The sequence below is a fragment of the Perna viridis genome, chromosome 7 (assembly GCF_037379345.1).
Source record: "Perna viridis isolate PV_CMFRI_1.1 ecotype Kerala chromosome 7, ASM3737934v1, whole genome shotgun sequence".
Classification (NCBI taxonomy): domain Eukaryota; kingdom Metazoa; phylum Mollusca; class Bivalvia; order Mytilida; family Mytilidae; genus Perna; species Perna viridis.
In genome coordinates this window covers 28,375,819-28,388,332 of record NC_142451.1, presented here as the reverse complement: position 1 = coordinate 28,388,332, position 12,514 = coordinate 28,375,819, and the positions used below count along the sequence as shown (strand labels likewise).

The following is a 12,514-nucleotide window of genomic DNA, read 5'->3' as shown; positions in this document are numbered from 1 at the left end:
TCTATATTATAATGCATATCTAAATAAACGTAATGGAGAGCATGATTATACCATCACCACCGAAGATTCGATTAGGCTATAAAGTTCATTAGCCAAGTGAATTAATAGGCTTTTTAAAACCTACTACTATGTGACAATGCAGGTATATATTGGACGTCCTACCACACAACATTATCTGTGTTATGTTCTCAAAATATCAAAAAATGTATGGCCGACCAAACTTTACTAACTTACAAATTATTAATGTATTAAATAGGAGTTTCCAATTTCACACGGTGATACAACATGTACATTATACATATTTGCTAAAAGAGATTTGATTTGCACGGGAAAAATAGGCGTTTTTGGAAATCTCAAATAAAGGCGCTTACAAAATGGAGGATTGAAGTACATTTTTTGTAGTGTGATACAAAACTACAGTGGCTGATCCAGAGGGGAGATTCAGGGGATTCGCACCCCCTTTTTATTGGGAAATTTGTCATTTTCATGTGAAAAGTTAACAAAAATGGTAAAAAAATGTCTTAGCACCCCTTTTTTCTGAGGAACCCGTACATTTCTCTTAAGTAGCATAATAATCAACTGCTTACTATTAGGTAGATCTAAATCAAAAGAATAAAGCCAAATCCATCAAGAGGTTCAATACAATTACATGTAAGTAATGAAGCCTCAGTGTTTTAAGTATTTTGAAATTTGTAATCCACCGCATAATAATGATACCATAGATATCCAAGTGCTTACATTGGGATGAGTAATATGATATCAAGAATAGGAACAGAAGAAACAGAACAGAAATTTTTCTTTAGAGTCTGATACACATTACAAAAAACATAAGCTCTGTGGAGTTTTTTTTTACCGACTCAAGAAAGCAGAAGGAAGCAGAAATACCAAAGATACATAGGGAAATCAATTTCGGTACAATGTAACACAAAAAGGACACCATCGGCAGACCAAAAACAAGTCTCACGACTCAACAGATCTTTAAAAAATATATACATACAGAAAACGAACAATTATATGAACCACATTAAATAATTGACAACTACTGACTGATCTAGAACACATCAATACACAAGTAAAATATCTTAACCACTTAGAAAGAGTGTATAATACGTTTTAACCTCTTAAAAACATTCAGCATGTCCTTTAGTGTAAGAGTTTCCTCGTCGTTCATTGAAGATCCATGGGTGACCTTGAGCTGACATTTTTCTTCCCGGTGAGGTTGCCTCTTTAACATATTCACCTTAACTAATCTCGTTATTATCAAGTATGGTTTATTTCATTTTTTTCGCTTTATTTAACATCTACTGGTTATAAGAAGTTATAGCACGGTCCTACGAGTTATTCAAATAGACTTAGAGCCCGCAGGGTGAGAAGTCTAATGAGGTAACGAGGAAGGCGGCGAAAAAATGACTTGTTACATATATTGTCCACACGATAAATGACCCATTAGAAATATACAAGCACGGGTAGCTCGTGCTCTCGTTTAGTGGTAAGTCAAAATAAATGTTCATCAATTCATATCGATCGTTTGAAATTTTACGCCTCAAATTAGATCCTTTTGATAATTAGATACTTTACGAGCATGCTCAATATACACTTCCGCGAGGTAGGGCTTGGGTAGAAGGTGTAAAACCGCTATTAAAAGTCCCATTACTTTCTGTGTTGAATTAAGCAGTTTTCAAGGTCCCAATCTTTTTTAAAGTTTGTTGAAATGGATTTTAACAGGTTTTAGGATAGAGGGGACCCTTTAAAGACTTTCTCATAAAATTTGCAGCATACCTTTAATAGCTTCTAAAAAAGAACGGTGAAGTGAAAGTAGGCAGGTACTAAAAGAGTAATCAAGGGAACCAATGTTATAGCGGTAATCGAGAGAATGTAATCCAGGGACAAAGACCAGACATGGAAAACAGACATACACAACAAAGAACACAAAGTAACTAAAATCATGCATACAAAGTAACAAAAGCAAATGAGCAACTCGGACTCCACTAAAAACTGCATGGACCAGGTGCACCGGTAGGGTAAGCGTCCTCGGCCTTTCTAGAAACATCCGCCGAGTTGCTCATAAAAAGTCAAGTCCAGGGTAGACAAATGAGGAAAGGAAAACCATGCCCTGTTGAATAAATCAGTTTTCATGGTGGAGATAGATACACCATAACGATCCACGAGTTCATGATGACGACCATAAAACTTCAGTAGTGATGACTTCAATCTTGTAGCATCATAACCCTGTTTCAGAAGCCAATTTGTTAGAGTTCTAGAGCGATACAAAAAGTCTGCGTAGTTTTGGCAAGCTCTGCCATAACGTATGAGTTGTGATATGAACACTCCATATGCAGGTGCTGAAGGGATGTTGCCACAGATGAAAGGAAAGTCATTACGTTTGTCGTAAAGTTTGGTCAATAGTTTTCCTTTACCATCGATTTCTAAGTGAAGGTCAAGATATGAGGCTGACCACACACTGTCTGTAGTATCCTTTATCTCAAGTTCTTTGTGGTAGATGCGATGTATCAAATCTCCGAAATAGGGTTGTTTAAAGATAATACGTCATCTATATAGCGGAAACTGAGATTAAAGGATCTAACCAAACGATATTCTTTCTTTCGGATCAGGTCAGTTATAAAGTCAGCCTCATAAGAGTGAATGAATAGGTCAGCAAGTAAAGGAGCACAATTTGTTCCCATTGGAATGCCGACCGTTTACTGAAAAATACGTCTACCACACTGGACAAATATGTTGTCGATTAAAAGTTCCAGCATTTTGTAAACATATTCCTCTGTATATTTGGAAGATGATTTGGAATTATTTTTACAAAGTATGAGGAATCTCAACCAAGAACCATATATTTGTATCTAGGTGTACCGTCTTTTTTTGGAAAAACAACGATGTATAATGTTTTTAAGTCGGAATTTTAGCTGAGTATAAGGAATAGAAGTATACAGTGTTGAAAAATCATAGGTTTAAATTCTATTATATTCAGATAACAGTCTTGAACTGATTGTCTCCAAAAGATCTTTCGAATTTTTCAGGATCCACATTGAATTGATACCACGGGAGTAATAGGTGTTGTGGTAGGACTGCAGACCCTCTTTGACAGTTGTGAGTATAGAAGTTAAAAGTTTTGAAAGAGGTTCGGTGGTACATTTTGCAGATCCAGCTATGAAACGTTGTTTGTATGGATTCTTGTGGAGTTTAGGAATCCAGCACATAGACGGTAAATCACAATCATTGTCCTTGGTAGAGAGACCAAGAGAGGATAGCACAGATTTATGGTTTTCCACAATCTCTTCTTTGGAGAGTGTGGTAGCAGTATAGGTCTTATCACTGCTATTATTTTCTACTACTTTCTTTTTGGAAATTTGACAAATCAATGGGCGTAAGATCTATATTCTAACAAATTATTCTCTACATCCGAGTTCAAAACTGTTGTATTCAGTGTGTACCTGACACGATAAGCTTTCAGATGATACCCAGTTTGCATATACTGGCTAAATCACAAAAAAAAATATGCAATGCATCCTAGGTTCTACTTTATTTTTTACGGACTACTTTCTGGTATGTGCAGGCGACTGGTTCCCCATAATAGTGGTATTATACCTAGAACAAGAGAAATTTCCTTGCGGAACTGTATATTAAGCATGTTCTACGCATGCTCATCGACTATCCCACAAAAGTGTCTATTTTAGCAAAAAAATTATAATAGTACTAAGGTTAAGCTAAAAGGGAAGAACGGCGATCGACTTCAATGTATATATCTAAGAACAAACTTATTGTTATCTATGGTTAATTTTGAACTCAAATTTAATATCATCATAATGATTACGAAAGACATTCATTTTACATATCATCTAAGCGCAAACTTATCGTTGTAAATGGTTAATATTGAACTCTGCTTTAAAATCACCACACTGATAACGAAGGACGATATCCTTTTGTTTACAAATTTGACACACAAAAAAAAAACGAGAGGCAAATAAAGCCCGGATCCCCTCTTTTTAAGTCGCTAAAATTGTTAACGACTTCTTGCACTCGTAATTTCAGTACTTGACATTCACATATGATTTGCATACTTATATATTACTACTCCACATTAGCTGCAGATCGGTGTCATGTTTACCGTTATAGCTTCATAGTTCTAGCTTCATCCGAGATCAAAGACCTCTTAAATATCATACATTTTGTTTTGCTTGTATGAGAACGGGAAGTTTACATTAATAGAAAAATGATCGGTTAGCATTGAACATTACCCAGTTTCCGATTCAGACACAGAAGCTTGTTACTATTGACTACATAGGCCATACACATTATCAGGTCACCGATAAATACATACATGATATATTTAGATTAAAATATAACCTTTTCGCTTATGCATTATAAGTGTTTGTTTAAACGGTATATCGTCTACCCTATATCGCATACCCTATATCACACCTCTAGACCTATATCGCATACCCTACATCACACCCCTAGACGTTCATCGCATACCTTATATCACGCCCCTTTACAGACCATACTTGAGGTATGGTTAAAATATATGGTATAATGAATATTATATGTCAAAATCTGTATCGCATGCTGTATCAACCCTCGGGCCGGTGGCCCTTGGGGTCATATAGGAGTATCGCGGTTGATACAGCATGCAATACAGATTTTGACATGTAATATTCATTATATATAGCCATTGCTAGTTGTTTAATCTGGTTCCCTGGTCAATATCTTAAGCAATCAAAAGATTGCTAAAGTTTGAGAGAAACTTGTGGAATAAAAATATCACCCGCACTTCCTGGTACAAATATAACCAGTTGTATTAACTGGAAAAAAATACATTCGGATCATCACGGTTACGAGTAATCATATCAAGGGGAGCAAGATTCTAGCGGAAATCACTCGATTTTAGAGAATATCACATTCGTGCCATTGCGGATGTTGAAAGCAAGCCAAAATAAGTGGTATAGAATATTTGACGATTAGCAAAGACTTCGGTCTTTGGTTACATAAGTTTCTTGACCGGAATCACTACTCTCTTTCGTAAATATTTGAATCCATCCGCGCCTGATAGTATGAAATTTCTGAAGTGGTACTCAGCATTTCTCTTTATACAAAAATTATTTCCTTTCTACGACTGATGACTATTTATTATCGCGTAGGGTTTTCATTTCTAACAAATCATCAAATGGTTTATTGAGCGTCCAAGAATAAAGCATTTGTAAACAATATGAATATATGAACGACTGGTTTATTCCGGTAAATGCTTAGAAATGAACAACAAATACTGATAATAGGTCAGAGGTCAAATATTTTTAATCGGGATTGTTACCCGAATAGTCCAGTCCCTCTATGTATCAGTTTCTCCGATCAGAACTACTCGACTATTTCCGCTACACAAAAAAATAAAATAACCTCGGATGCAGAAAGGAGTATTTCTTCTTGAAAAAAAATTGCCGGTATTGTAGTCATACGCGACTCAAAGTCGTTCTATCCACCAGGTGGCGCTACAAAATATGGTTAGATATCACAAGAAATAAAGAACTATATTTAACTCTGTCAAGAATTTTGGCGCGAAGTGAAAAAAAAGTAATGGTAATAATTTCAACCGGTAAAACTATAATTTTAACGGAGTATGCCAATGGAACTATTTTCCTGCGGTGGTGTACGGTAATTGCAGATGCTAACATGCTTTACAAATCTATAGGTTCTGTCAACTGCTATATCGACGCCCATTTGATTCTGACAAGGTGGGTGGCAAATTTAGTTGGATCAGAATACTTTTTTTGAAATTTTGCTTTTCAAAAAATGTATTTTCAACTACATTAATTGAGGCAAGATCCATTTCACTGTATGAAGTATCTGGGCTGGGGTCAGAATTCTTTTTTTCTAGGAGGTGTAGGAAGAATATTTATTTAAAAAATCTGCCAGCCCCCCCCCCCCCCCAAACTTAGAAACAAATGGTCGTCCTCTAAACCCCATTTATAAAACAAATACTAGTTTCCTACGTATTTTGACTATAGAAATTATAATAACGTGCTGTTTCGTTCCTGAATACATTGGAGGTCAATGAAGCTTGATTCATAGCAGAAACTTTTTTAACAAGGCGTTTTGTTGTATTTTTTTTTTATTATTATTATTTTCAGTCTTGTTTTGCCTTGGTCGTTTTTCTTTTCTTTTCTTTTTCTTTTGGTTTTGGTTTTTTTTTTCTTTTTTTTTGTTTGTTTGTTTGTTTTTTGTTTGTTCTTCTTTTTTTTTGTTTATTGAATTTTCTCTTAAATTATTATTTTTTATTTCATGATGTTTTTAAAATCTTTCAAAATGAGTTTGTCTATTTCCACAAACTGCTCCTGGTGTGTAAAATAAAATTATATCTATCTTGAAGACTAGTAAAATGGCCCTTTAAATGCCCTCGTATAACATATGACTGTTAGCCTACATGTATAATGGTCAGTGACCGAGATATTTACAAACAAATGTTGCATAACTTGACCTGATTTCGCTGATCATGAGTGGTCAGAAGGATATTCAGTAACTATTGACCTAGAAAATTCGTGTTGTAAACAAAGCAGTCATTGCTGAAGGTACGTTACAGATATGCGAATTTAGCCGATATTTTTGTGGAAAAAACGAAGAAACTTATTAGGCGTTCATAGAGAGTGGGTTTTCGTTAATGTAAGGAATATCTTTATTTAAAAAAAAAGAATACAATGTTTGACGGTGGAAGTATTACGTTGGTGATATGTATCGTCGTTTTGACTTTATTGTGGTTAAGATCGAGACGCCCAGCCGACTTTCCGCCAGGGCCAACACCGCTGCCATTACTAGGAAATATTCCTACCCTTGTCGGGGGAAACTTAGATTTATTGGTGATCACCAGAAATCTAAGAAAGCAACACGGGAATTTGTTCAGTTTGTCCGTCGGTCCGTACTGGATTGTATTTGTAAATGGTTATGATCTGCTAAAAGAGGCTTTTGTAAAGAATGCAGATGTGCTCTCCGACCGTCCGGATACTTTCAGTATCAAGGTCTTATCAGAAGAAAGAGGTAAAGTCTCGCTTCAGTATGAGTCAAAATAGCATGGAATAAGTGTTCACAGGTTTATATATAAAAAAAAGAAAATTTTGGTGGTTTTAAGATTTTATAACTACATTTTTTTAAATTTTATTAAATCTGTCATTTTTAAACGTTTTATGCTTCAAACACATGAAAAATGGTTTTATCATTAAATTGCCAACCCGGAAAGATTTACTTTTGTCGCCCCTTGTTTTACATCGGTGTAATAATCAAGTATTAAGTCTTTGTAAGAATCTGACAACATTTAAAACCAGAAAACCAAAACGTCAAAAAACCCATCGATCTGTCAAAACATTTCTCTCAAGGATGCTTTCTTTTTTTCAAAGACCACTCTTTAACCTCTGCATCACTGGATTTGCTTAGAATGTTTTTCAATATAATATTTTTGACAGAGTTATCTGCCCTTGTTATGTTCTACAATATTGAAATCATAACTCTTACCGAAATGATATGGGAAGTCCTGTATTATTTTTCCCTTGATTCTGATGGTGTAATAGTCAAATTACACTTTCAAAATAATGGGTTTTTTATACTATGTTTCCCTCACTGCCTGATTATTACAGAGATCGACACATAAAGATTTAATTTTATTTATATTTCAAAGGTTTTATTTTATTGCATCACTTACATTATATTTAAATTTTGAACGAAGAGAGGTAAGCCATTGACAGTTACGTCTACTATACGAGCCAACTTGTTAAACCATATCAAGCATTACATAACTGAGTAAAACCTGAAGAACTAAATCGCGAATTACAATTAGTTTGAGAAAAAGTACACAGACGATTATATTTTATCAAAGAGAAACGATCGATAGTTTATGTATCTGTGATTAGAATAAGCAAAAAGAGTTTCATATAATGTAAAAACTTCATTACATAACATAGAAAATGGTAAATTACAAACGCCAATATCAGTTGGGAGATAATTGGACAGAAAACATTCTATATGAATGTAATGAAATTTGTTTATACTTAGTCAAGTAAGGTTTCTTTATAAATGTAAAGAAATGATAAACAATGACATACATGTATCTTAACTGTCCAAACAAAGTAATGTTGCTGTTCCAAATAGGTAATCATATAACAAAGTATGTGGTACCATGCACTTTTCAGTTTCACGAGATTTAGTTCGCATTAGCACTTACTTGAAGCCTAAAAAAACTGATATTGTGTTTATTTTGTCATTCAGGCATCGTGTCATCCAGTGGTCACAGATGGAAGGGACAAAGAACTTTCGCCCTTGCTGCGCTCAGGTCGTTCGGATTTGGGAAACGGAGCATGGAAAACAAAATCGTGGAGGAAAACGAGAATTTTATGGAAATTCTTGAAAACCATAAAGGAAAACCTTTCAGTCTTGCAGGAATCATTAACAGGGCGGTTTCCAACGTCGTCTGTTCCATTACATTTGGCAGGACTTTTAGCCATGACAATGAAGGCTTTGCACAGGCTGTAGAAATCGTTGGAGAGGAAATTGGAAACCCTCACGCTGGGATTGTCGATATGTTGCCCTTTCTGCGTTATGTACCTGGTGATTTCTTCAATATAAAGCGGTCTTTCAAGAACAAAGCCTTGCTTGAGCAAGCTGCCAAAGAAGAAATTGAGGAGCACAGAAAAACTCTCGATGAAAACGACGCCAGAGATTTCATTGATGCATTTTTAATTGAAGTTGAAAAACATAAGCGAGAAGAGGCTACTGACCATGGGTTCGAAGGTATCAGTGTTTGTTGCATTATAAATACGCATGACTCGATGGATCGGTTTCTTGGATTTTCTTGATTGGTTTAAAAGGATGTTGAATACATCGTAAAAATATAGTTTTACATAGGAAAAAATCGACCAGTAACGGCATATTAAAAAGAACAAAATAAAACAAAACCCACACCCCTAAAAAACAAAATGGAAAGGAATAGGAAAAATATGAAATATTGCCAACAAGCATGACACATGGGCTAGAACTTTACTCATCTGTTCTATGTGTAGCTACAAGGTTTATAAAATCGATCAAACAACAAAGAGCAAGACTATGGAGTACTAATCCTAGACATGTTCTGTTATAGGTGATGTAGTAAGCAAATTTAATTTTGACAGTAACTGGTATACATAATATTTGCTTTGAACTTTCTCGTTAAATTCGTATACTCGTTTTCCATGTTTGTTTTTAAGATCAGTAATTAAACTTATTTTCAGACAATCAGCTAGAAATTACTGTCCTTGACTTGTTTGCCGCTGGTACAGAGACAACTTCTACAACCATCACCTGGGCAGTGCTATTTTTAATGAGAGATATGGACATTCAACAGAAAATGAAGGACGAAATTGAAGATGTAGTGGGATCCAATCGTGCCCCTAATCTCTCCGACAAAACAAACCTGCCATACTGTAACGCCGTCATTAGTGAAACTCAGAGACTTGGTAATATCGTACCACTATCCTTGTTCCACAAGGCAACAGAGGATCTGGTTATCCAGGACAAGAGGATACCCAAGGGAGCCATTGTAATTCCGGTGCTGGACTCAGTCATGTTTGATGAAAAAACCTTCCCAGACCCCATGACCTTTGACCCGTCACGGTTCATCGATCAGGATGGAAAGTACTGTAACCAAGATAAAATCTTACCATTTTCTTTGGGTAAGTAAAGAAAAGGATGGTTTTTGTCACTTCATGTAGTCCACATGGTTGTATAGAATGTAATCCTTAGTAGTACGTCGAATGGAAATACTAAAATCCGAAATATTAATTAAACCACGTAATGCACATTATAGGATGCCATCATCACATTTTGAGATTTTTGGTACACATACACTTAACAGCATGCATGGTGCATCAACTCAGTAACATGTTCGCTTTCCTAATAACACGTAATACACTGCACGTATTGAGAACACAAAGTGTCTTATGGGGTAGAAAGGTTGTAATTGTCCGTAATCGCATTTCATTTTCATGGCAGATTTTTCTCTTACTGTTTTGTCAAGATGTACTGATTTTACCAACTTTCCCGGGGGCAGTTGTACATATATGCTGCCTTTTTTGCAATATTATACCAGAAACAAACAACCGTAGAGGTTTAACCAACCATTTCCATCAGTATGCCTGTGCTAAGTCAGAAACCATTCCGGTGCCTTCAAACTTCCGGTTTTTTGCATTGATATTGCTTATTGCTATGCGGACTTTCCTTTTGATTTTTTCATGTCGGTATGTCAACGTTCTAATGATTTTAATTTATTCGTTTATTTATTTATTTATTTATTTATTTTTAATTTACATTTTCCTTACGTGAGTGTATTGTGTATCATCATGTTTGTTGTCTTGCCAGTTCTCTCTTCGTTTTGATTGACTGTCTTGGCCGGTCTCTCTCCGTCGCGATCGACTATCTTGGTAAGTCTCTCTGTTGTGGTCGACTATTTTGGCAGGTTTCTCTCCCTCGTGATCAACTACCTTTGGCAGGTCTCTTTCCGTCGATCGACTATCTTTGGCACGTCTCTTTCCGTCGTGATCTACTATCTTGGCAAGTCTCTCTCCGTCGTGATCGACTATCTTGGCATGTCTCTCTCCGTCGTGATCCACTGTCTTGGAAAGTCTTTCTCCGTCGTGATCGACTATCTTGGCATGTCTCTCTCCGTCGTGATCCACTGTCTTGGAAAGTCTTTCTCCGTCGTGATCGACTATCTTGTCTGGTCTCTCTCTCTCTCTCTCTCTCTCTCTCTCTCTCTCTCTCTGTCATGATTGTCAATCACTTCTTTCTTCATTGGTTATCATTTGTTCCTCATTATTTTGAATTTACTCTCCTCGTTTGCACTTTTCAGCAAAAAGTTGATATAAATGCTCAATTGGAGTGATTTGTTCAACGTGTTATAGTTTTTCTTTCCTCTTTTGTCTACCCTGGACTTGACTGTATTATGAGCAGCTCGGTGGGTGTTACTAGAAAAGCAGAGGACGCTTACCCTACCGGTGCACTTGGTACATGTTCCTAGTTTTTAGTGGAATTCGCGTTCTTTATTTACTTATTTACTTTGTATGTATTATTTTGGTTAATTTATGTTCTTTGTTGTGGGTGTCTGTTTTCTGTGTCTGGACTTTGTCCCTGGATTACATTCTTTTGATTTCCGATAGAATCTTGGTTCCCCAGATTACCTCTTTCAAAACATTTCAACGTTCGAACTAATAAATTTCATCATCCTTTCTTTTATAGGACGACGCGTCTGCCTTGGTGAATCTCTTGCTAGAATGGAATTATTCCTGTTTCTGACCACCATGGTTCAGAAATTTAAATTTCTTCCACCAGAAGGCGAGACGCCACCAGAAATCGCTGGAGTATTTGGTGTAACACACGGACCACTTCCGTTTCAGGTTCGATGCGTACTTTGGGAAAAAGAGGTTTCATAAAATTTGGACGCTTGAATTAGAACTTGTAACTGTTTAATGCATTCTTGGAATATTAAACCGGTGATATTCATTTTCATATATTTTGTAAAAGGCGTGTAAAATATTAATAGTACTTAAAATCACTTTGCCATGTGATACACTTATGTTTAGATACATTTTGCAGATTGTGATTAGTTAAAAAAAAAGATCTGAGAAGTTTTACTGTTATTCAATGTTTTTTTTTTTTTTTTTTTTTTGATTTTTTGATTTGATTTTTTTTTTGTATATATCATGTATATACACATTTAGACGTTTTTTTTTATTTTGTAGTTGGTATGTGTATGTCTTAGGCATTCTTACAGAAATAAATAATTGTCAATACTTGTTTGCTGTAATATATGGTCACGTCTTGGTCAAAATTTATTTTGTGTAATTTTTCTTCATAGTCTTAATTGTTTTCTCTATAATACCTTGCCGTTTAAAATCGCATTGTAACATAAACTGAGTTTTTCTTTTGTTTTTTTCTACATAAATGACAGGGAGGCCAAGTATTCTCTAACCAGAAATCTTATGTGATAGTGCATGAAAGATCACGTGTTCTCATATAACTCAATTGGAAAACAGCCATATATTGCTTTAGATGAGCCAAAAGCAAGTTCACTGATTGGCTGACGAACTTGTTGATTATCTGTTTATATCATTACTATACTGACATGTAAGGAGGTAGACCTAGGGTAAGGGACACAACTCTTAAAAATCAATGGAACGTTCATAGCCTAGACATGGTAAACAGACAAACACAACAAAGAACATGAACATAAAATAACCAAAATAATACATACCAAGTAAAAATAGTAGATAAGCAACTCGGACTCCACTAAAAGCTGGAAGCATCGAACGGGTGCACCTGTAAGGTAAGCTTCCTCTCCTTTTCTAGAAACACCCGTCGATTTGCTAATTAAAAAGTCTAGTCCAGTGAAGACAATAGAGACCGGTAAATTTTAAACTATATGACACTTTGAATAAATCGGTTCTCATGGTGCAGATCGATACACCGTAACGACCCACGAGTTCATGATGACGACCAC

The 12,514-nt window shown here is 35.6% G+C and overlaps 1 protein-coding gene across 1 annotated transcript; it reads left to right on the top strand.

Moving 5' to 3' along the window:
- The first annotated feature begins 6,522 nt into the window (after positions 1-6,522).
- LOC148612155 (cytochrome P450 2U1-like) lies at positions 6,523-11,634 on the top strand. Its single transcript, XM_088595454.1, has 4 exons — positions 6,523-7,032; positions 8,254-8,775; positions 9,252-9,692; positions 11,254-11,634. The coding sequence occupies exons 1-4, from the start codon at positions 6,696-6,698 to the stop codon at positions 11,445-11,447; spliced, it is 1,494 nt and encodes a 497-aa protein (XP_088451580.1). The 5' UTR covers positions 6,523-6,695; the 3' UTR covers positions 11,448-11,634.
- The last annotated feature ends 880 nt before the right edge of the window (positions 11,635-12,514 follow it).

Coding starts and splice junctions, on each gene's coding strand:
- LOC148612155 (XM_088595454.1), top strand. CDS start 6,696: ATGTTTGACGGTGGAAGTATTACGTTGGTGATATGTATCGTCGTTTTG. Junction 7,033..8,253: donor GGTCTTATCAGAAGAAAGAG/GTAAAGTCTCGC, acceptor TTTGTCATTCAG/GCATCGTGTCATCCAGTGGT. Junction 8,776..9,251: donor TACTGACCATGGGTTCGAAG/GTATCAGTGTTT, acceptor ACTTATTTTCAG/ACAATCAGCTAGAAATTACT.